Genomic DNA, 24,514 nt, shown 5'->3' with positions numbered 1-24,514 from the left:
CTGAGGGCTCCAATAATCATACAGTCTAAGATATTTAATTTTCTCCTCCATGTGTAATGAAATTTGGGCATAAGAAAAAGGATAATGGATTATCCCATTTCATTCATTTATTGCTAGGCAACAAATCCGGCTGAACATAGAGCTTGAGGGGCCTCATTTGTTTCAGACGTTTACTCATAAATGGGTCGAGTACACATTCAGCCGCTCTCTGAAACACTTTATATTTGTAGACAAACATCATTGCATTTAATTTATCGATACCTCAGATATGCTCAAGAGAACAGTTTACGTAAGAATTTTAAAGATGTTTGATTCCGGTTTACATGATCCAACTCGAATTTAAAAATAGAAAAGCGACAAGAAGTAGCATCAAACCTGTGCTGTGGGAAAAGTGCAGCTCGTGCATTATTTATGAAGAAAGCTGTAATCTATCCATGAGTGTGTCCGTGCGCGTGGCTTTGTGTACAGTCATTGATCATGCCGCGAGCCCACAAACGGATTTTTTGTCGGCGCAGAAGCCGCCGGAGTCCACATGAAGCGTTGAGTCTGAGCCGAGCCGTCTTCTCTCGTGTTGTAGGAATGTTTGCACGAGGCGTGGTGCTTTGCCCTTAGCTTTTATGCTTTCATGGTTAAAACTGAGCGTTTTGTTTGTATTTTACCGAAGTTGGGCTGATGTGACAGAGGTCTCCTTTAACTGCGGATGTCCCTGACCAATTCCAGCGTCTTTCTACTGAACGAGGTGGGTTGTTTACAGTTTCCCCTCTTCTGTTGCACCTCTCTTGTTGTAGTCGAGGTAATCATGACTGAACGAATTTTGACTGTCGTTTGAAACGTCGACCTGTCCTTTACGACTGTCCATGCAGACATAAACAAGCAGTACATGTAAAAGCAGCTCCTCGGTGGGATAGCACCGATGATTTAATTAGACAGGCTGACCTCATCGGGAATCTCTCACTTCGGAGTAAAGGAGTCTCAGCATGCATCGACTCTGTCAGTCTGCCAGTGGAAATTAAGAGCAGACTAAACGAAGAGGCTTTGTAATAAACATTTGGACCAAAATAAGAACAACAAGTCAGGTGGAGCAACAGATGAGAGCAATCAACCGGTCCTAAGGAACAGTGGGTGTGTTCAGTCTCCAGCTTCATATTTATCAGGGCATGAGAAAATAATTTAAAAAATCTGCTCCAGAAAAACAGTAATTGCATTGCGCACATGTATTCATGTATTCTGACTACAAGCAGCACAGCTCCCATGTTTGTTTATAACCTAGATTTAATGTCTTGAAATGTGGCACCTGCATCTTTTCTATGGTAGTTACTTCTTTCTTTCAGTTCCCTCCCTGGGATCCAAGCCTCCCAAAGAGGTGCGCCAAGGATTTGGGTGGGGGCTGAGGTGCAAGGGCAATGTCCATTCTGGGTTTGTTCATGGGGTGGTTTTTACCTTGAAATTTATTTGGTGTATCATTGAGTCAGAGTGGACATTATTACAAAGTTTGAAGAAAATCACTCCAAAAATTCTAAAGATAAAATCACAAGCAGGGGTTGGACATGAGGCCCAATAACCTTGGCATTGATCTTCTAAATCCAAAATCTAATCAGCTGTTTCCAGAGTCAGAGCAGTCATTTGGGTACAGTTTAAAGAAAATCCCTGAAATGTGATCTGATTTATAAGCAAGGGAGACACATGAGGCCCATTCTCGAGTCAGAGAGGACATTTATACGTTTGGTCCACAAACAAGAGATGAACATGAGGTCCAATGACCGTGAGTTTGACCTTGCAACTCCAAAATCCAGTCAGTTTTTTTTTTTTTTTTTTTTTTTGCTGAGTCAGATTGGACATTTGTTCAAAGTTTGAAGAAAATACCTCAGAATGATCTTAGGAAATCTTTTTCAAAAGCAAGGGATGGCCATGAGGCCCAGTGGCCATGGTCTTTTACCTACAACCTTAAGCTTCAATTAGAGTAAGAGTGGACATTTATTAAAAAAAAAATGTGAAGATTAACTCTGAAAGTTATTTGTGGATATTTTGTTTTCAAGCAAGTGATGAACATGAGGCCAAATGGCCTTGGTCTTTTACCTACAACCTTCAAGTTTATCCTTGAGTCAGAGTGGACGTTTGTAAAACATTTGAAGAAAATACTTGAAGTGATCCTTAGATATCATGGTCACAAGCAAAGGATGACATGGAGCCAAATGACTGCCAAATAATTCTTTACTGAGCCAGAGTGGACATAAATGCAAAGTTTGAAGAAAATCCCTGAAAGTGGCCGCTGGTGTGGCCCAGTGGGAGGGGTGGGTGCCCATAAACAGATGCTGTAGTCTCTAGTGCACTGGTCCAGGGATTGATTCCTGGTCTTAGCACTGTTTAGTGTACAGTATGTCTTCCCTCCACTCTTCCTCTGAATATTCCCTGTCCCTCTCTATCCATCCTATCTTAACTAGGTCAAAAAAGACCCAAAAAATCTTTTTTTTAAACCCTCAAAGTGCTCTTTAGATATTGTGTTTATAAGCAAGAAATTAACATGAGGTCCAGTGGGCTTGGTCTTTTACCTACAACCTTCAAAATCTAATCAGTACATCCTGAGAGTCAGAGTGGACATGTTTTGAAATGTTAGAAGAAGTTTTCTTAAAGTGATTTTCATATATCATGTTCTCCATTCAGTTCTTTGTCAAGTAAAAATGGTCATTTATGCAAAATTTGGAGAAAATCCATTGAAGGGATATCATAAGAGATAAGATAAGATAAGATAGGATGAGATAAGATAAGACTTTATTGATCCCCAGCAACACAACAGGTGGTAAAAATACACATCATGTTAACAAGCAGGAGTTTAACATGAGGCTTAGCGACGTTTCATTTGATCTTGTATTTCTAAAGTCTAATCAGTTTGTCCTTGAGGCAGAGTGGACATTTGTGCAAAATTTGAAGAAAATCCCTTGAAGTGATCTTAAGATATCATGCTCACAGGAATGGCCCGCACAGACATACAGTATTCAAAAAAATAGAATATCATAAAAAAAGTTCAATGTTTTTGTCACTCTTTTCTGAAAATAAAACCCATATATTGTATAGACTTCTTACAAATAGTGTGAAATATTTCAAGCCTTTGTTTCTTGAATTGTTGATGATTATGGCTTACAGATAAGAAAACCCAAAATGCAGTGTCTCAAAAAATTAGAATATTACATAAGATCAATAAAAAAAGGATATTTTAAACAGAAATGTCAGGCTTCTGAAAAGTATGTTGATTTCTATGCCTTCAGTACTCGGTTGGGCCTCCTTTTGCATGAATTACTGCATCAATGCAGCGTGGCATGGAGGCGATCAGCCTGTGGCACTGCTCAGGTGTAACGGAAGCCCAGGTTGCTTTGATAGCAGCCTTCAGGTCATCTGCATTGTTGGATCTGGTGTCTCTCATCTTCCTCTTGACAATATCCCATAGATTCTCTATGGGGTTCAGGTCAGGCCAGTTTTCCGGCCAATCAAGCACAGTAACACCATGGTCTTTGAACCAGCATTTGGTACCTATGGCAGTGTGGGCAGGTGCCAAGTCCTGCTGGAAAATGAAATTGGCATCTCCATAAAGCTTGTCAGCAGAAGGAAGCATGAAGTGCTCTAAATTTTCCTGGTAGATGGCTACATTGACTGTAAGCTTCAGAAAACACAGTGGACCAACACCATCAGATGCCATGGCAGCCCAAATCATCACTGACTGTGGAAACTTCACACTGGGCTTCAAGCAACATGGATTCTGTGCCTCTCCACTCTTCTAGGTCCCAGAGTCTGGAGGACTCCAGAATTGAATTTTGAATTTTTATCTAATTTTTTGAGACACTGAATTTTGTGTTTTCTTATCTGTAAGTCATAATCATCAACATTTCAAAAAATAAAGGCCTGAAATATGTCACTCTATGTGTAACAAGTCTATATAATATATGGGTTCCACTTTCAGAAAAGAGTGACAAAAATATTGGACTTTTTCATGATATTCTAATTTTTTGAGATGCACCTGTATTTGTACAGATGTATGGACATACAACCTGAAGACACTGTGCCATCAGGCATGGATGTAGCACAGAGGGGAAAAAGGGTATTGATTACCTGGGCCCACAGTAGGGAGGGGCCCTTGAGAAGCCTGCAATGAAAACAGTGTTTTTATTTATTTTTTTTTAGTAATAAGTGCCATTATTGAATCAAAAGCAACCAAATGAATTGGTCCACAGACTGAAATACTGGGGGGCCTCTGCTCCTCCTTTAAAAATGTTCAAATGGTGTTGTCCAGTGCTGTGAAATAATGGAAGTAAATTCAGTTTAACCATAGTAAAAATAAGGCTCATAAATGGTCAAATGATGGTTCAAAAATGCATAGATATTTGTAAAAAATTATGCAACATTTGTTGCTTGGCCAGTCGGTTAATGGCCCTGTGTGATATTCTTTCTAGGGGCCCAAAATCCCTAGCTACGCCCCTGCCTCCAGGTATAGAAATAAATATTATCTCACTTTTAAAAAATCCCTTGACTTTGTCAGCCACACTTTTAATTCAGGTAAGGATGTGATAATTTAGAATTTATGTAAATTTCAGTGATCTTTTTGTTCTGAGTGGGCTTTGTTTAAAAAATAAAAATACAGTTGGGGGCTCCTGGGACCCACTGCTATAGGCTGTTGTCAGTGCACGCAGCAACAGCAAGAGGAAAAAACATCAAACAAAAAACATCTAAAGTATAAGCAACACAACTCTCAGAGGGAAAACAAAGGGAAAAACTCAAATCTGGAATATAATTTAGTGCTGTGCTGTTAGGCCACCTTTAGATTTGGTGTTTAAGTAATACTGATATTCCAATGGTCGTATTTCATTGCATAGGAATGATCCTGAGCACATGCACTGGAGAGAAAAAGTGTCAAAGCCACCATGGAGTTCAAACCTGAATAACATTTAGACAATATGGAGTAAAACTGTCAACAGTTTCTATAATATAACATTTCCACATGCTTGAAAAAGATCAAATCTCTGTTATATGAAGAAGCAATGGTTTCTTAAGTACCAAAACTTCCAAAAGCTGCATCTGTTTCACAAGACAGAGCACACACAAACAATAGCAACATTTAAGTAAGTAAGCAGACTTCAGTTTTTGTAGCTGTGGTACTGAAACCAGCATCGACATTGCTGAATTGTTACCAGCATCATATAAAAGTCAAAAAGTGGAATAATGGGACGACTCTAGTGTGGGATTACCTGGACAGAAGATTACTCAAGAAAACCTCGAGACTGTTCCCACCTTGACCAGCTCATGAAAAAGTTAGATCACACTACCTGTAGAAGTTATTGTGGTATTATTTTATGAACTTATTTTCTGGTTGTGTGTTGATGAAGAGACTGGGTATTGCACATGTATGGTCAATAAATCTTTTCTAAAACAGCACTGCCAATTGTGGCCTGAGATTTTTGCACAGTGCTATACATTATTACATGTTTGATGGTATAAAAGCTGCAAATTATTTTGCAATATGCAATTACATGATGTCATAATACTCATCTAAATAATGCACAAGTGTTATTTTAATGTTCACAAATGCAATGATTCTGCATAATGCAAGTGGGTGAATAGAGAATAGAGATTTCCATTTTACTAAGAAGAAATGTGATGAAATATCAATGCAACAGTTCACAGAGTCTCAAACCCGTCATCTTTGATTTTCTTAGGTTGTTTTTGTGTCTTTTTGGCTGCTGTTTTGGCTGACTTTTGACCACTGATGCAGAAATGTTCTAAGACCAGAGGATGACAATCTGTTTACTGGATTTCTTTTAGAAAACATAGATTGATGATTTTCCCATACTTAATGATTAAGGTTTAAAATCTGTTGCTAATTTATGAGAGAACCGCAATCCACCCTTTGGGAGTCAATCTGCATCTCTTTGAGCTTGTCTCCCTACCAGAGGATCTAGACGCTGTTAAAGGTGCTTTAAAAGTCAAAAGTTATCATTCTGAGTATACTTCCAGCCTTTTTCCGGCTGGTAAAAGTTCCTCTGGAGGAGCAGGATGATTGCATCATTTGCTTCAGTGTGTGTCTAGCAGGCAAACTACAGGGGGTCCGGTCGGTCTCTCGGCTGTGGATTCATGCTGAGTGAAGGTTCTGCCCTTCAAATTAAACTTCTGCTCTTTGAAAGTCAGCTGCAAATAACTTGTCATGACATTCATGCCGTACATTTTTTAGAGCATATTAAGGTTTCTAAGAGGAGTTTTTTCTGGTTATGAAACAGACTGAAATTAATTTTGATGTCTCTTTATAAGCTGGAAAGCAAACAGCTTTAAGATTTTCTGCCTCTGTATAATTATTGTTAATGTCTGAACTGAAAGGTAGGGGACAGAATGACTTACAGACTTTTTTACACAGTAAAGATCGTAGTGTTACATTTGACCATAACTAAAAAGCAGATTGACATTTTGTCTGTCGAAAAATATTTCTATGTAAGATGGACAAGGAGATAAAATACACCATTTGTCCAAAGAGGGCGCCAAAATTTAAAATTTCTCACAAGAGCTTTAATAGGGTTTTAGGCTCAGATTACCCTAAATGAAAGTGAGCAGCCCAGGTAGCGTCCCCAAAAACGTTGTTGGAGCTGTACTTTTTCAGCTCACAAATAAAAACAGATGTAACGTCTGCTCAGACAGGATTTCACCTTTATTCTTTTCCTTGTTTTTTTTTTCTTTGCTCGGAAACCAATCAACATCCTTGATTGCCCTCCACATTTGTTTTTTTTCTTCTGAAGTTATGTTTGCCCACCTGAGCTTCCATCTCAGATCTCACGTCTGTCAAATCTCCACTGTGAAGTCGTCACAGGCGGCAGGTATGTGGTCTTACAGTCTGACAGAATCATCAGGACTGTGTTTGGAGGATTATAATTGAAAAATCAGTTGAAATTATCCTGATGAAATTGGCTGTGGTCTCCCACATTTTTAAAATCTTTTAAGATTTAAAAATCATCTTGTGTGTGGCCAGCCTTAGACAGGAGCTTTGGACTGTGATTTTTTTAGGAATATATTTTTTTAATGTAATTACCTTTTAAATGTCATTTTACGTGCATAACCCCTGATGTTTAGTGTCAAATACACACACACACACACAATATTTATCATACACTTCATGCAAATGAGATTTCCTTGAAAGGAATTATCACAGCCTTGATTATGTTACAAAAGAGCAAAAACTTTGATCTGTATCCATTTCAGTTTGGTGTAATGTAAAGATTTAAAATGAAGGTGGTCAAAAATGGATGCAATACATATAAATATATATGAATTAAAGATACACTTAAAATTAAATCTACCTTTTCAATTAGTTTTTAAATCAAATCATTTTTAAGGCATGTAAGACCTCAAATTCCATTTTGAGTGCAAAGAATCTGGATTCGTGTATTGCAAAAAAAAAAAAAAAACAACAACAAAAAATAAAATATTTATCATATACTACATGTAAACTTGATTTCCTTGAAGGGATTTATCACAACCTTGACTATGTTAATGATGAGCAAAAACTTTGATTTCATACATTATTATGTTTTTATGCAATTCTAAGACTTTAATATATGTTTACATTCACGTGGCAAAAATGGACGGCATACATTAAAATTAAATCCACTTTTTAAATTTTGTTTTTAAATACAAACCTGACTTTACCATAAGTATCAAATATTGATTTTTTTTTTAATTTAATGCCTTAAATTCCAGTTTAAGTGCACCCCCCCCCCCCCCCCAGTATTTTTGTCATTTACAAAACATAAAATATTTTTCATATACTACATGTATATTGGAATTCCTTGAAAGGAATTATCACAGTATTTTTTCTTTATTTTTTTGTAATTTTAAGATTTCAACAAATTGTTACATTTTAGTGGCCAAAAATGGCCGCCATTCATACACAGAAACAAAAAATACTTCGCATAGTTTTTAAATCCACTGTTTCCCATTAAGTTTTAGATCAAGATCAGACCTGATCATAAATATCATATATATATAATTTTGTTAGGTATTTAGTGTCTTAAATACCAGTTGAAGTGCATAAATCTGGATTCTTTTTAATGTATTTATCATGTACTACATGTACTTTGGATTTCCTTGATGGGGATTGTCACACCTTTGAGTATATTAATAATTAGTAAAAACTTTGATTTTAGTTTTTTTTTGTACCTTTTTAATTTTTTGGTGAATTTTAACACATTGTTAATTTTAATATATTGTTATAGTAACCCTATAGAAAACCAGGAAAGACACATGAAATTTTTCCTCATGCTCAAGTGGGGAAATGGCTAACATGTGGTCATGAAAAGGAAAAATGGCAAATTTGAAGCAAATACTCCAGAATAAAAGGCTTATATCATAAAACTCATGTTCTTTTACTGCAATGGCCAGTGGATCTAAATTGTGTTTATATGGGTTATTTTGGTCCAAACACCTGAAGTGTCCATGGCCAAAAAGTGTACAGAGCTTAAAATTGACCCATTACTGGTTCTGATAGCTCAGATTTTTAATTCAAAAGACTCTTTAAAAAAAAAAACTTACCTTCCAAAATGTATGTTGTTAGCATTAACAGTAAAAAAATAATATAGAAATAAAAGTGACCAAAGACACACAAAACAGCTTAAAAAAAACTGTAGGTAAAATAAAATGTAGAGATGCTTTTTAACTCCGATCACCAGAATGGAGACTGTCTATTTTTTTATCCTTTCAACTGTGATGGCCAGGAGAGTAATTTTGCCTTTATCAGACTCAGAATGGCATTATTATCAGTGCACAGATGTGCAGCAAAACATGGCGCTACTCCTAAGTGGTGCACACAATAAGAAGCATTTTCATAACATGGAAATTAAAAAAGATGGCTCTCTAAAGTCAGCATTGCATTTCACATTCTTACTGTTGATATTTTACTTCAACCTTTTAGGACTGCTTTAGGGCTGTTATAGCATGGGCATAGAAACATCAGTCTGAGATGTGGCTCTTAATTTTCATTTTCATTCACTGAACTTTCACATTAGGACTTTTGAGTTCAACTTAATGACAGTTTGAAGCTTGCAGCATGGATGAGCAAATCAATGACAAAATTCTGCAGTACACATCACACATCACTAGTTTTTTGTATCTTTTTAACACATCAGTCATTGCTTGTTTTTCATAAAACCTAAACTAAAGTTTATTCTTTCTTTTTGACGAGATTTATGTTTGTTGATACTCAGCTGTCAGCTGACAACATCCCTCTTTGATTTGGTCAAAGTTCTTTTCAGTGTTTTTACTAACAGCCCCACCAGACTGTAAGATCCTCCATGCATGTGTGTGTGCTTAAATAGGACATGAGGTACGGTGTCTGTGTATAAAGCTGCTCAGTGACACTCACTTCAGTGTGGTCCCCTCCAGTCTGTTTACATCCCCCTAGTCTTGAAGTTTACACTTCAAACAGTGCTCATCTCTGAGCTGGAACACAAGCTGTACCTGCATGTCTGAACCCATCAGGTAATCGTACGAACCTGGTGGAAGGATTTGGCAGCAGCCAGGTGTCATCTTCCTCCTCTCAAAAATCAAAACGCAGCATCCCCGCTGCCTTAAAATAGCCCCTCATCCATAATGCACCAGCAGCAGCAGCAGCAGCAGCAGCAGCAGTGGTTCTGCTTCATACGGGACACACTGAGACGTCTGCACTCTGTGCTTGGGTGCAGCTCTCTGGTCTCCCTGCAGAGCACCACGGAGTTTAACTTTCAAACCTCCATCCATTCATGTTTTATTCACTCTTACTGCTCATGCTGAATTCTAAAGCATGGTTCCTCCATCTTTCACTCTCCCTCCTTCTTCTTCTTTTTCTCCTCCGCCTCACTGTTTTCTGCAACCTATCCTATGAATTATAAATCTCAGCTTTGCAGGAGATTTTCACATCAGCCATTGTGGTGGTTTTATGGTGTCACAGTGGTCTGTCTTCTGATGCTTGAAGTTAATCTCTCCCTGTATCTTTTTGGGGGCTTTCTACAAACAAATTACCACTCAAAGCAGAAACATACATCTTCTTTTGAGAGGTTTAGATGGACTCTGACACCCGTAGATATCCACAATACACAGAGACTCGGAGCAGGTGTCAGAGCACAGCCAGCCATGACATCCTCCGAGAACACAGTGAAGAGAGCGCTACACTGGGGACGCCTCCACATGTCGAATAGAGACAAGTTGTACGGCTCCCATAGCTCCCATCAATACAAGACTTTCCCCAGTTTCTAAACTTTTGGTGTTTGACACACTGAAGTCCACTGAGGCTGAAAAACAGTGTGATAGGACTGTAGAAATGGAAAATTTCCCCCTTTGTGAGTTTCTCTTTGTATTTGTAACCCTAGAACACAGTTGTGTAAATCTCTTCCATACTTGTGTGCAGATTTATAGTTACTTTTCAAGGTCTGGGCTTGGTATTTAGATCAAGTGAGGGGCTGTTCTAATACTGCAGCATCTAATACTGTGATGTGTTCTGCATAAAAAATAGTCCCTTTGATTTTTATATGGAATGATTTCTGTTCAGAAGCTTTACATTTTAATCATTAATCAGACATTAACCCACAACTTTTGAACCAATAATTCTAATCTGGCTGACTGAGAATCTCTGCAGCCAGAATCTTGCATACAGTGCCTATAGAAAGTATTCACCCCCTTCCCTTTCATTGGTTTTTTAAATCAGCTATGGTCCAAATAATTTGCCTTTTTTGAAAAAATGTCAAGTAAAAACAGATTATTTTAAAGTAATGTAAATTAAATAATAATATGTAAGGTAAAATAAGACACTGCATAAATATACACCCCTGACCTAGTTCAACAGAGGGCCAGCCAATTGTTGTTAGCAGTCTCACAGTTAGTGAAATGGAGATCCCCTGAGGGCATTGAATGTATCTAAAGTGTTTGTAGTATGAAGATATCTGTGTCTTAAAGGTGTAGTCACAAGTTAACCAGTATTCATGGCTACCATTACACCATGAAGTCAAAAGAACACTCCAAGCAACAAGATTATTGAAAAGTATAAGTCAAGGGAATTAATTGATACAAATACATTTCCCAGATTTCAGTTCAATCCATCATGAAGAAATGGAAGGATTATGGCACATGTGTGAATCTGCCTGGATCAGGCCGTCCTCACAAACTGAGTTACAATGCAAGAAGAAGACTAGTGAGTGAGGCCACCAAGACACCTATGACTGCTCTGAAGGATTTACAAATTTAAGCAGCTGTGATGGGAGAGACACTGTTGTCTGGGTTCTCCAACAGCCAAAAGCTTAATGGGAGAGTTGTAAAGAGAAGCCACTGTTGAAGAAAACTCATATTAAGTTCACCAAAAGGCATGTGAGAGACTCCAAGGTCAAGTGGAAGAAAGTTCTTTGGTCTGATGAGATGAAAATGGTGCTTTTTGGCCATCAGACCAGACACTTTGTATGGCGGACACCAAACACTTCACATAACCACATACACACCATCCCCACTGTGAAGCACGGTGGTGGTGGCAGCATCATGCTGTGGGGATGCTTCTTGGCAGTCTGACCTGGAAGGCTTGTAAAGGTAGAGGGTAAAATGAATGCTTACTACATATTGAATGATTAATTCAATAAGTAATTAACTTACTTCAGTTTAAATATTGTTGTCAAATTGGCATTACCTTGTAGAAACTTTCTACTTTCTACTTTGTAGAGACCTGTTTTCACTTTGACAAAGAGGCAGCATATCTATACATGTGGTTGTGGTGTTAGACATTTGACAGTTCAAATAGGTGATGCTCTAATGTCTCAGTTTATTTTAGTCCATTTAATCTATTCAAGAATTCATAGATGTGGTAAAAATCTGAGTATGATGCAATTTTCTTAAATCATATGATCTGATTATGTGTGCTGCAACATGCAAAAACAGCAATTTTCTGTCATGTCAGAGTCCCGATAAACTTTACATGCAGTTGCAATCCAGAGTCCCACTGGACCCCTGCGAGGTGGAGATGAAGGAAAGAGATGGAGAACAGCAGCAGAGAGGGCGGGAAGGCAGGAGAGAGAGCCTCTGTGACGTAGACGAGGGTTGTGCACCGAGAGTGGTGGAGAGTCAGAGAGGAGGAGGATGAGGAGGAGGGAGGAGGGAGGGGGGTGTGGAGAAAAAGAGAGAGGGATAGACTGCTTACAAGCACACTACAGTACACTTCAGTGTTACCCAGGAGAGAGAGCACACCATGGCTGAGTAGCAGAGAGGGCAAGCAAGAGAGACGGGGAGTTTGCTCTCCTACCTCCAACTGAGTAAGTAACTTCTGCTTCACATCTGTGCTGAAAAATGCCTTGAAAAACCTTAAAAAAGATCTTCACATGGATTTAGACTGATACCATATTGGATGGAGATGAAAGATGGAGGTTAACTCTGTAGAAACAGGAACATCTTTCAACTCTGCCTTGAATTTTGCAGAAAAAGTTGCACATTTGTCTAGAAAAGTTATATTTTTTCTGTCTTTTTCCCCTCTTAATTTGACCTTTTTTCTTTTTCTTTAACAAATCTGCTCCATTGCCAAACTCCACTCCCTCTGCGCTGACATTTCTGTGCAAAGTCTGAGTTGCACTAAAGCAGAAAATGCCATTTAGCACTCATGTTTTGTGCTGATGTTGTGCGATGGAGGAGTGGTGGTGGGAAGCTGTGGGCATCCTTGCAGGCGTTCATGCTCTCTCTGTTGGTGGGGGGAAGGAGTGCATTTGGGACCGCTAGGCTTCCTGTGTGGGGTCAATTAAATACTGCATGAGACAGAGCACTAAAAGCCTGTCCCGTAAGGAGCCGAGTGCTTTGTGTGTTTGTGTGCGTGCATGCATGTGATTGTGTGTTGGAGCATCAGTGTGCAATGTCTTGATTAAATTTGATGAAGCAGCTATGTTGAGAAGGCAGATGATTGTGGCAAAAATTTACTTTTTAATGATTTAACTTAGAAAAAAGGAGCATTATTCTATTTCTTTATTTGTGGCTTTCATGGATCTTCTGTAGGATGCCTTTCTGTTTTCTTCAGCTGTTTCTAGCTGCTACATCTAACATCTGCATGACTTTTAACTCCCTTATCTGGCACTATTTTGTCAAGCACAGTGTTAACATCCCAAACTTTAGAAAGGAAAAACTTCTTCAGATGTAAAGCTGATCTTTGCAAATATGTAGGGCACCATTACATATTGATAAGTCTGACATTTCCTCAGTAAACTCATCCCACAAGTCAAGAAGCACCAATTAGGCCCCGACTCAAACCCCCAGCTTAAATCAGGTCATCTTCTGACAAACACTTCTAGTTTAATAAAGGATGCAGCAGCACTGTGCCATTCTGCGCTGCACTGAAGGTACACAGCTTTATGTGGGTTAGCTCCAGCTGCTCCACACTTTGAAGCAGTTTGGTGAAGTCAGGTTGAGGGACCCCTGGGGGCAAGAAGAGAGCCTAAGTATGCACGGCGTAGCTGGCTGGGCCGAGTCGGCAGCAAGGAAGAAAGATCCTCTTGGTCGAGCTGCTCCTCTTCCTCTGCTGTATGTCACGACACTGTCAACCCATAAGCCGATGATTCACTTCACTACATACGAGATGCCCCCCCCCCCCCTATTTTTAAACCTTCATACAGCCAGCTGTTACTGTGAGGACTTGGTGTCTTTGGTGGGGCAGCAGTAACGTGCAGCATGCTTTGAAATGACTCGATGTGCTTATTTATAGGGCTCATTAGAGGCAGGGAGAAAGTATCCTGAGGTAACATTAGAGCATGAGGAGGGTGGAGCTGCTCGGGACAGGATGGAGTATCAATCTGGGTAGCTCTCTTATTGATCCTATCTGGCCTACTCTGGTTGCACTGTCAGGAGACCTTCTCCTCTGTTTCTGCATGATCCTCCTCAGCCTGTTAATGCTGCCTCAGCTCTCACTGCGCACAGTATGAAAGGTGCCTCTCCTCATGAGTCAAAAGGTTGGAGATGAGGGCAGGTGTGTGCACAGATTTTGTGCTTAAATGTCCAGATTTGTTGGGGGCATCTGGAACTTTGTGAAACGCCCTTTTCACAAGTCACCGAGTTCCCGGAGTTTCTCAGGCGTTAGTTTGTCTCTGTGGTGCTCAGCAGAAATAAAAACAAAGGCCTCAGTTTGAAACCTTTATGGTTTTGTAGCTGCAGCTGAAATGTAGCTTTAGCAGCAGAACTGTCAAATAGTAAAGGTTAGCAATGAATGTTAACTCCATCATTAATATTAGATTAGATAGTTACTAATAGAACACATCTGCGAGATTTAAATTGGTGATTTTAGTCATGCTTGCATTGAAATTGCATTTGAAGAAAAATGGTGCCTACTCTTTAGGGCACTGAATTATGGGAGGATGTGTTGTTAGTAATATGAAATGATGATTCTTTATGAGGACTGGCATGTACTTTATCCATTTTTGTCCACATCTTCTTTGTGCACCTGCTTCCTTCTTTTTATCTCAAACCTGAAAGCTGGTGTGAACTTTGAAGAAAAGAGCTAAAAAAAGAAACCTTATGAAGTACACCTGCATCATATTACCAGGAGGATTCAACAACGCCGGCTGTAATATTACCCTGTTTAGAAGAAGAGGAAAAACATCGCTGCATAGACTGAATTCATACTAAACAGACGCCTCAGTGTCTGTTTTCTTCTTGTTGTCCGTACAGGCGCTTAGTTCACATTCAGATGGGCATATCTAGCATCAGAGAATATAGCTGAGCCAGTCTCAAATCTGCTTTGCTCTTTCTTGGGGGAATTCATCAAAACTCAGTGAACTTTGACAATCCTCCGCTCCCCTCTCCCCACTGCCAGCCCCAGTCTGTGATGGGGAGAGGGTGGGGAGCTATATTTAGACTCACTGAACTGCGAAAAATAACAAAAAGAGAAAAGATTCTGCTGTTAATCTCTGGTCCTATTCTTTCATTTTAGCAGCTCCTCATTTTTTCCTCTTAGCTGCTCTGTTTTGTCTTTTACCTTCTTCACTTGTCCTTGTATTTAGTCTTAGCTGCAGATAGAATCTGCTATGTGGGTATGCTTCCTCTCGCTCTGTCTCCAACTCTATGAATTTCATCCCCTCCCTCTCCATCTTTGGTTCCTCTCCCACTGTTTGAAAAGGCTGCAGCTTATTGGCTGCCTCATGCGCCGCACTAATGAAGAAAATAGTCCCCCTATCTTCTCTGCTTTACTGGCATCTGAGGGTTCTAGTCATTCCAGCAATATGTATGTGTGTCTTTAGTCTTAAAAAGCACAGAAACATAGCCCCGAGACATTTGTTGCTAAAAGCCCCCGCTGGAGTGCACTTAATTCTTCAGCAGCCAAAGTTGAATGAGGGTGAGCGAGCGCATGCTGCCAGTATAATGGCTGTTATAGTAGGGTCCTCTGTGCCCTGAGGGTGACTTTGAGAAGACCCGGCCTCGCATGCCAGGAACAGCCAGGCTGTCTGCCACAATGGAGACCATCTCCATCTGCTTATTATGAAGACATCTGATGGACTCTTGATGGCTGCCTGCTGACTCACTGCTGCATCTCTGGTTTGTGGGCTCATGCATCACCTTCCTGTCAGGAGGGATGGTGCAGGGGCAGCGAGACAGCCCTGCCATCCTCTAAACTCTTCCCTTCTTCATCCTTTCATCCCACTCCTCCTGCTCTGGTGTCTAACATTGAGTATTGGAAAGTTACCTGTAAGGCACGAGAAAGCCCCTAATTTGGAGCAGTTGTCTCCCAGCATTCATCTCTTCATTATTATCACTTAGCATGACTTATATAACTGCTTAGCCTTTGTTCTGTCTTATTTATAGTCAATCTGGTGAAAAATATAGTCTTAAGCATCAGCGTTAACAAGTAAATACCACTTTTAAAGATGTGTTTTGGGGAAAAAAGCCTTATTGTGATGCTAAAGAAGGATATTTTAGATTTGTGGTGGTAGTGGGAGGACTAGGAAGAGGGAAGAGAATGTAGAGAATCTCCAGTGCATGAAACCGGAGAAAAGCTTCTTTTTGAGGGCTGAAGAAAAACCCACAGACCTGAACCAGTATCCGGGCGTGTGCACACCAGTGCTGCAGTCAGGGCATCAATTTTGAATAGGAAATGGCTGTTGAGGCAGTGCAGCAACGTCAGCTGTGAAGCACTTAGTCTGAACGCGGCTTCCTCCCTCTCTCTCTCTTCCCCTGTAACCACGGGGCTGAGGAGAAGAGGAGGAGGGTTCTGTCTTCTCTGAGCAATGGGGGAGAAGAGAGTGCTGGCAGCAGCATCATGTCTGCCTCCGACTCGAGCGCTACAGGACTCATCTGTAACAAGGTACGCTGTGGATGCTGCCCGTTTTGTGAATCACACTGCATGCAAACTCAGAAGCTCTGTTCGTGTGTGCCTCGTCTGTCTGCTCTCAGACGTCTTCCTCTTCTTTTCTGTTTGACTTTAGTCTCGACAGAAGTCTGCTCTGATTCACTCACTTCACCAGCATCTCAGTCTCTCTTCCGTTGGTCCTTCTTCTCATGCTCTTTGGATGTACAGCACTGCACATGCACACAGTTTGTCCTTCTTTTACAACTCTGTTGGTGACTTTGAAGCTCTTGTTGAATCTGTACCTTGCTGAGATTCCCATCTGTTGAATGTCAGGGTTTTTGTGCCCCAGTCCTCTCCTGTCTTTGTATGAACACAATCTAACCTTTGAACACTGTATATTATTATAGTTCAACCCTTTTAGTGCATTTTGTGCTACTCTGGGTAATGGAAGTCGGTCACAACTTCTTTGCGTTCCTATTTATCCACCATCACTCTGAAAAGAAAGACAAACATTATCTTCATTGATTCACTTTTAAATATGGTGCTTTATATGAACTAGATTCTTTTCCTAATCCTGCTACTACCTGCCCCCTATGGGTTTCTGACCATACCGTCTGCAACAGGTGTGTCAATCCTGCCTGCACCCTGCATGGATTCTGACACAATCCATGTTAAATATTCAGAATAACAGTCGGTGCATTTAATTAGTTTCCTCTCTGAATGAAGAAAACTATAAAAAAAATCAACCACATACTTGTCACACAGAACGATGCCACACATGGATAAAAAAGCAGCTGGGAGTGTCAGACTGATTTAAGTCTTGGTTATGGGTTCATAATAGCAACTTCAATGTCATATATACCAACCTTATTTACACACAATTTATCATCATTTATTTTTAAGTCATACAGAGGCAAAATTGTTTCCTGATCTCTTGAAATTCTGTGTGTCATAAAAACTGCAGCACACTCCCATCAGTTCTCACAGACAATAGACTAATCTGTACCCTATGCTGAGCTATTACAGTCCTTATCATTCGATGCTTTATGCAATAAGGCCAATTCACATTGAAGGGGAAGAATTTTCCCCCAAATAACTGCATAATGGCTCAGTGTCTCTGCACGCTGAGCCATTATGCTGAGCACAATAAGGGAAGCATTAAAGTTGTGCCTTTTGACTTATTTACAAAGTTTTAGTGTATTTGATTTTTTGTGGAGCTTTAACAAAATGTCACACTGTTTGGCTGCACTGAGACAGACTCTTATTCAAACAGTGTAGCACCAGCAACTACAGCTGATGAAACAGCAATTGAACTGCTCAGTGAATGATTCTAACACTGTGTTACACATCCTGATTAAAATGAGCACTGAGAACTGCATTAAAAAGATCTGGGAACAGGTGGTTTATCTCATCCAAATATGTTTTCTTGTTGGTGTATTTCAACAAAGTCCAGCTGTTGTCCAGCTCTGTCACTTACTCTTTTCAGCTTGTAGCAAATGGGATGCATTCAACTCAGGTGTGATGCCATTTCAAGCTCCAAAATCTGACTTACGAGGTAAATGGAATGCAGCGGAAGTCCCTAAATAATGACACAGTGCAACATTTTGGTATTTTACAAAAAAATCTGTACATATTTATAATTTTTTCATGGTTCCATTTTTGAACCAGTACACCCAAGAAGTCTTCTGAGAGGTATCAAGGACAATTGCTGCAATGGTGTGGTGTGCAAATCAATACAGACAGACAGACAGACACAGAGACATGCCGCCAATTAGTAAGATTTGAGACGGTCTTTGAAGTAAAGTTTTGCACAAAACGTGCATGTAAGGAAGTGCTTTCTTGATGGCCAGTGATCAAGAGGAAGCAAACACTGTGCCACTTCACATGTGGGACTTTATGGTCTTAAATATATAGGTCTTATTTAACAAAGAAACACTTTTTAGTTTTTCAACAAACATCTTTTTCTGAAAATGTGGAGGATATGAGGAGTATTTGCTTGTTTGGCTTATCTTTTCAAGATTCTCATCATCCCTCATTTGATAGCCTCAATGAACACCCAATGTAGCCGGTGAAATGTCTTTTGTTTCTCTCCCAGGGAACAGCCTTTAGCTGTCAACACTTTAAGATTTGTCTAGGATACAATGGAAAACTGAATCTGCTTAAGTGGAGTGCACTTTGCAAGATAACTGGGCTGATTTAGGCACTACACCCCCCTTTAGACTCAAGTCAACCAAGGACCAATAACCTGACAGCTATAAAGATCATCTTACCTGATTTTTTTGGTGTGAGGTGTGTTATTAGAAGCATTGACCTCCCTGATATCCTCAGAAGATGAGGGGCCACCCCACTGTGAAATCCTAATTATTTCCCATTCAGTTTATACAATCAGAAATCCTGTTGTGTGGATGGAACATAGAAGATGGCTGAGTATGTGTACTCTATACAGATGTGCAGAATTAGAACAACCAATCATGAAGCAAGCTGACAAGTGAAAGTGTTACAAAAGATGTTGTGTTGACACACTATAAATGAGCTGACAAGGAGAGGATCAATGGATGGACAGGATGGCTAACAGCTAGCTACATTTGGCCTGTTTATTCTGAAGCTGGGTTTGACACAAGATTCTGGGCTTTGAGAGTGGAGACTGGTTGTGGGGCACACAGCACTGAGTCTGTGTGGATAGGTCTCAATCAGGCTTGCACATCTGGACACTGCAATTATACCCCATTCTTCTTTTCAAAACTGCTCAATGTTTTGTAAGGTTGCGTGGGGATCAGATGTGAACAGTCCTTTTCAAATACAGCCCCAAATTCTCTCTTGGATTGAGGTGAGGGCTTTAACTCGGCCACTCCAGAACATTCACCTTGTTGTCTTTAAACCATTTCTGTGTAGCTTTCGCTGTGTGTTTGGGGTACATTGTCTTGCTGGTATATAAATTGTCTCCCAAGCCGTAGTTCTCTTTCAGACTGAATAAGATTGTCCTCCAGGATTTTCCTATATTTTGCTGCACTCAATTTACCCTCTACCTTTACAAGCCTTCCTGGGCTCACTGCTGAGAAGCATCCCCACAGCATGATGCTGCCACTACCTCATTTCACAGTGGGGATGGTGTGTTTGTGGTGTTGTGTAGTGTTTAGTGTCTACCAAACATAGTGTCAAAAAGAATAATTTTTGTCTTATCAGTTAAACTCTAGTTCAGATTTAATATGAGTTTCCGACAACAGTGGCTTTCTCTTTGACACTCTCCCATCATCTTTTCTGCCATCTTTGTGGTAAGAGCTCAGACAGTTAAAGGAACTTTGAGATGTTTGGATTCATCACTTTGTTGATCTTCTGATCATCTAGCATACATGTTTAACCATAAAGTTATCTGACAAAATATATAATTCTCTTTTCTTATTTCATATATAACTTCTCTCCTTGGCATGAAAACTTTTTTAAAGGTTATTTTTAAAAAGGCTGCCATATCTGACACCTAACCCTCAGCAGAGGTGACAGAAGTATGAAAAAAGTTCTAAAGAAATCTTTTCTGTCATAGTGTTTATGCTTTTTTTTATCATAAAGATGCATCAGTTTAACTCAGGTCTATTTCATTAACAGCCAAAAACACCTCGAATGAGATTTATTGTTCAGATTTGTCTTTTAACACTTGAAATCAAATTGTAATGGTGTGGCAATAAACAGCTGGTCATCTTTAAATGACATGTAATTATGTAGATGGACATTGTTGTAATCATGCACCATTAGAGTGTCATGTTTGAGTGTTAGTGCTCACATTGTTGTCAGCAGTTGAGGCAACTCTTGAGAATATCGGTAGGACTTTTACCCTTAATCCCATTTGTCTGCACCTGTCTTTGGACCTTCTGCAGGCTGTGCACAACTGAAAAGCAATGAACAAGACAAAAAGAGTGGATTGTGGAAAGCGCTATAAGGCTTTTTTGTCAGAGGACCTGGACAGTAACAAAGAAAGTCTGGCACATTTGCTTTAACTTCAAGAAAACAAGTCTTCAGTTTTCTCTTGAAAGGGTAATGTATGCTTTACCCCCTTACCATCAAATAGAAAAAGTTAAAAATGTTAAAAACATGAGTGTAATTTAGAGGATGTATAGATATTTTGTGTTAAAGTGACTCAGTCTGTTCAGAATATCAGTTCTCTTCATCCATCTGCAGAACTGTGTGTGCTTTAATTAGGTTTTGTTTCTACTGCTGCTAGACTCCACAGACGCTGGCAGGCTTTGATATTCAAATGATTCCCACTAACTCTGCTCTGGATTCTGATAAAGCAATCCAGAGCAGGGAGGGGGGAAGAAGAAGAGAGGAGGGAGGAGGAGACAGGTGGGGGGAAAAAAGAGTCAAAGAAGGATGACGTTGTTATGGAGCTATATTTGGCTGTATTTTGTGGGAGCTCCTGTCTGGTTTATGAAGAGTTTTCCAGCCCTGCACCCAGATGGGACTGAAGCCACCGAGCAAGGGAAAAGGAGGGTGATGGTGAAGGGAGAGCACAAATGAAGTGAGGTTCATTAGAATGAAAATGTAAATGAGCCAGTACTTTGACATGCAGTTAGAAACAGTCTAGTTATTATTTATTATTATTAATTATAGTTATTTTGACTAAGCATTGTTTCGCCTCTTTTCCCAGATCATCTCCTGGTTGCTGGGCATTTCTCTGATACTCTCTGCAGCTAGCCAGCCATATTTAGAAGCTTGCCTTCTCTGCCTTTTAACAAAAAAAAAACAAAAAAAAAAAAAACAGCTACCTTGTTGAGTCACCTCTGTTGCCCACCTCCATCAGGTAGAGCCTCACACTCCATCCAGCCTCCCTGCATTCTTTGACCATGTCAGCACATTAGGTCCTTTTCATTTCTGTGCTGCCTCCAACCCCTCTTCCCATGGCACTGTGAGCTCCACCATCAGTGCTGATTTTCTGTCTGTAGTTAAGGCTCATAATTTCCCTGGGAAAATGGAGCTGTCTAGCTCCATCCTCCACCTCGAGTCTTCTGACAGGACCCTGGGGGGCTGGTCTTATACTGACGTAAGGTGCAGGATCACCCTGCCTGAGACACTGTTTTGTTGGCTCCCTTCTGTATTCTCTGCATTAGCTCCACTTGACCCTGACCGACCCTATGTCAATGCGACGTTACCCTCTCAGAATTTGCTTGAGAAATACATCACAACTGCTGATGGAGGTTGCAAGGGTTGATAAACCATCCTGGGATGCCCTGATGAGAAAACTGAGAAAGCTACATAAAAAGATGGAAGATGTGTCTTCTCTACTACTTCTCATTTTCTTGGTATTGGCACCTCTGCCCTTTTGTTGACAAAACTTTAATCAACAGTACATCTACTGGTCCACCAGGTTGGTACGATCACTATTTTGTTTTTTGTTTTTTGTTTTTTTTGTCTGAGTTTGAATCAGACACTTTCATTTTGGAAAGTTGAATAACTCTTTGTGTAAATGCTCACTTTTTCCTTCCATTCAACAGAGCTCTAGTTCTTGGCATGACGGCTCCTTTTAATAGTGTCAAATAACTCACTAAAATTCTTCTCAATAAAGTTAACACCAAGGCATAAAACAGCACAAAGGATCCAAAAATAGCATCAAAATAAAAATAAAAAAACAGCATTCAAAAACAGAGACAAAGGCAGAGGTAAAACACCTGTGTGCTTAATTTCCAAAGGAACCACACATCCCACAATTCATTATAATCCATTTATACATTGTTATCAAATGCTTTTAAACTTTCAAATGTAAAACTGGTTATGCCACCCTTGTCACAAAAAAGTGCATGCAAGCATTTGCAATAACTGGCAATGAGTCTATCACATCACTGTGGAGGAATTTTGGCCCACTATTCCTTGCAGAGTTGTTCTAATTCAGCTACATTGGAGTGTTTTTGAGCATCAACAGCCTGATCAAAGCCATGCCACAACATCCCAATCAGATTTAAGTCTGAACTTTGACTTTGACTTTTTTAAGCCAATCAGAGGTGGACTTACTGGTGTATTTTGCATAAAGACCAAAGAACGCTGCTGGCTCGGCCTTCTTCTTCAGGATTTGCTGGCAGAGAGCAGAATTCATAGTTCAGTCAATTGCAGACAGTAGTCCAGGTCTTGAATCAGCAAAGCAGCCCCAGACTATCACTGCCACCACCATTTTTGACTATTGGCATGATGTTCTTTTTATGAAATTCTGTGTTCATTTTATGCGTGCTGTAACACCTTCCAAATAGTTTAACTTTTTGTCTCATCAATCCACAGAATATTTTTCTCAAAGTCTTAGGGACTATAAAGATATATTGCCAAATGTGAGCTGAGCCTTTGTGTTCTTTTTGGTCAACAGTAGTTTTGGTCTTGGAACCCTCCCATGGATGCCATTTTTGTCTCTTTCCTATTGTTGAGTCATGAACACTGACCTTAACTGAGCCAAGTGAGGCCTGAAGGTCTGTAGATGTTGTTCTGGGTTCTTGGATAAGATGTTGATGCACTCTTGGAGTTATTTTGGTTGGCTGGCCACTCCTGGGAAGGTTCATCACTGTTCCAAGTTTATTCAACTTGTGGGTAATGGCTCTCACTGTGGTTTACTGGAGTCCCTGATCCTTAGAAATCGACCTTTGTAAATATTCTTCACACAGGGCCAGGTAGGTTTGGGTGGCCTTTCCCTTAATAATCATCATTTAAAAACTGCATTTTGTATTTACTCAGGTTATCTTTGTCTAATATTAGAATTTGTTTGATAATGATTAATATTAACGTTACAAAGCAGATAGATACGACTGTTTCCTTGTTTCTTACTGGCGAATCCATCTTGCAAAGCTCCTGTCTGAACCGTTTGGGCCATGGTTACAAAGTTACAGGACCAATCAGTGTCAAGGGGCAGTACTTTCAGGCACAGGGGAGTCGTGACGTAAGCAAGCAGCAACAAGAGGCCTGTGCAATTATGGTGGAAGAGCTTAGCCTGGATGCTGCTAAAGCGCCAGTTTTATCAGGACTTGATGACATTTCTTCATTAAAAGAAGAACAAAGAACAGCAGTGAGTTGATTTCTTTTCAAACATGACAAAAGTTGTGTACTGACATGTCTATAGTTGCCATGGTTCACATTATTCCTCGGTAGCTGGGCACAAGCACCTCAGTCACGGCTACGTCACGTGTTTTTTTTGCTCTGATTGGCCCATAAAGATGCAACAGAACCTTCATCCAATCACACTCCGAGTTTTTCTCAAATCCTCTGCCCTTTCCCAAACGCTTAGTATTGAAGGTTTCCCAGATGGTTGTGTGTAACACATCCATCTGGCATGTCAGGTTAGATAAATATGCAAAATAAATAAGAAATCAGGAAGGAGTCAAATACTTTTTGTCACAGAACTGTGAGCCATCATGTTGCACTCCGGTAGCTCATGTTAGTCCACCTTGGCTTGTTATGATAATATGGATATAAATCATTTTCACTATGGAGAAAATAAACTGGATTTTTATTTACAGAACTGCACTGCTGCGCTTTATTTGAGGGAAGTGTTTTTGGCCTGTATTTTTTTCAGCACTAATAAGTTTTTCATCTTTTATTTAGTTTTTAGCTTGAGGGTTGTGGGCTCAACCTACATTTCTATAGATTAACCTTGTTGAAGGTGCTTTTTGAAGCACATTTCAGTCGTTTATATATGTTTGTGCATACGGTGCATTCAGAAAGTATTCAGACCCCCTTCACTTTTTTCAGTTTTGTTATGTTACAGCCTGATGCTACAGTTGATTAGATTTTTTTCTCATTAATCTACTCTCAGTATCTCATCATGACAAAGGGAAAACAGAATTTTAACTGACAGGGAGTTACTCACTGTCAACCCTTTAACTACAGCAGTTTAGTCCTTGTAAATTTTCCGATAACTACAAAATTTAGAGTACCTGTAATTCTCAAAACCACTGGTCTTCAACCTGGGTTCCAGTTATGATAAAACACTTGGATAGTTTATACAAAGGTCTTTTTGGTATAATTTCCTCCCCCATTAAGTTTTTTTTTTTTTTTTTATCATAACTGGACCCAAAATAACATTCTACTGGACAGTCAATATGGTTTTAGAATAGCTAGATCTACCTCTATGGTGTTATTAGAGGTTGTTGAGGATAATACCACACACACCTTAGGTGTGTTTATTGACTTAAAGAAAGCTTTTGATATAATAAACCATGACGTCCTTATAGATAAGTTGGAGAGATATGGAGTAAG

The 24,514-nt window shown here is 39.7% G+C and overlaps 1 protein-coding gene across 1 annotated transcript in view; it reads left to right on the top strand.

The window, feature by feature from the left end:
* The first annotated feature begins 267 nt into the window (after positions 1 to 267).
* The window catches only part of cacnb3b (calcium channel, voltage-dependent, beta 3b), a 45,709-nt gene continuing 21,462 nt past the window's right edge, over positions 268 to 24,514 (top strand). The window contains exon 1 of the mRNA XM_041798312.1: positions 268 to 739. Within this exon, the coding sequence (XP_041654246.1) occupies positions 701 to 739 (39 nt within the window). The 5' untranslated portion in view covers positions 268 to 700. The remainder of the gene's footprint in view (positions 740 to 24,514) is intronic.

Source organism: Cheilinus undulatus, linkage group 11 (assembly GCF_018320785.1).
Source record: "Cheilinus undulatus linkage group 11, ASM1832078v1, whole genome shotgun sequence".
Lineage (NCBI taxonomy): Eukaryota > Metazoa > Chordata > Actinopteri > Labriformes > Labridae > Cheilinus > Cheilinus undulatus.
The sequence above is the reverse complement of the archived record's forward strand: the minus strand, read 5'-3'. Positions and strand labels throughout refer to the sequence as shown.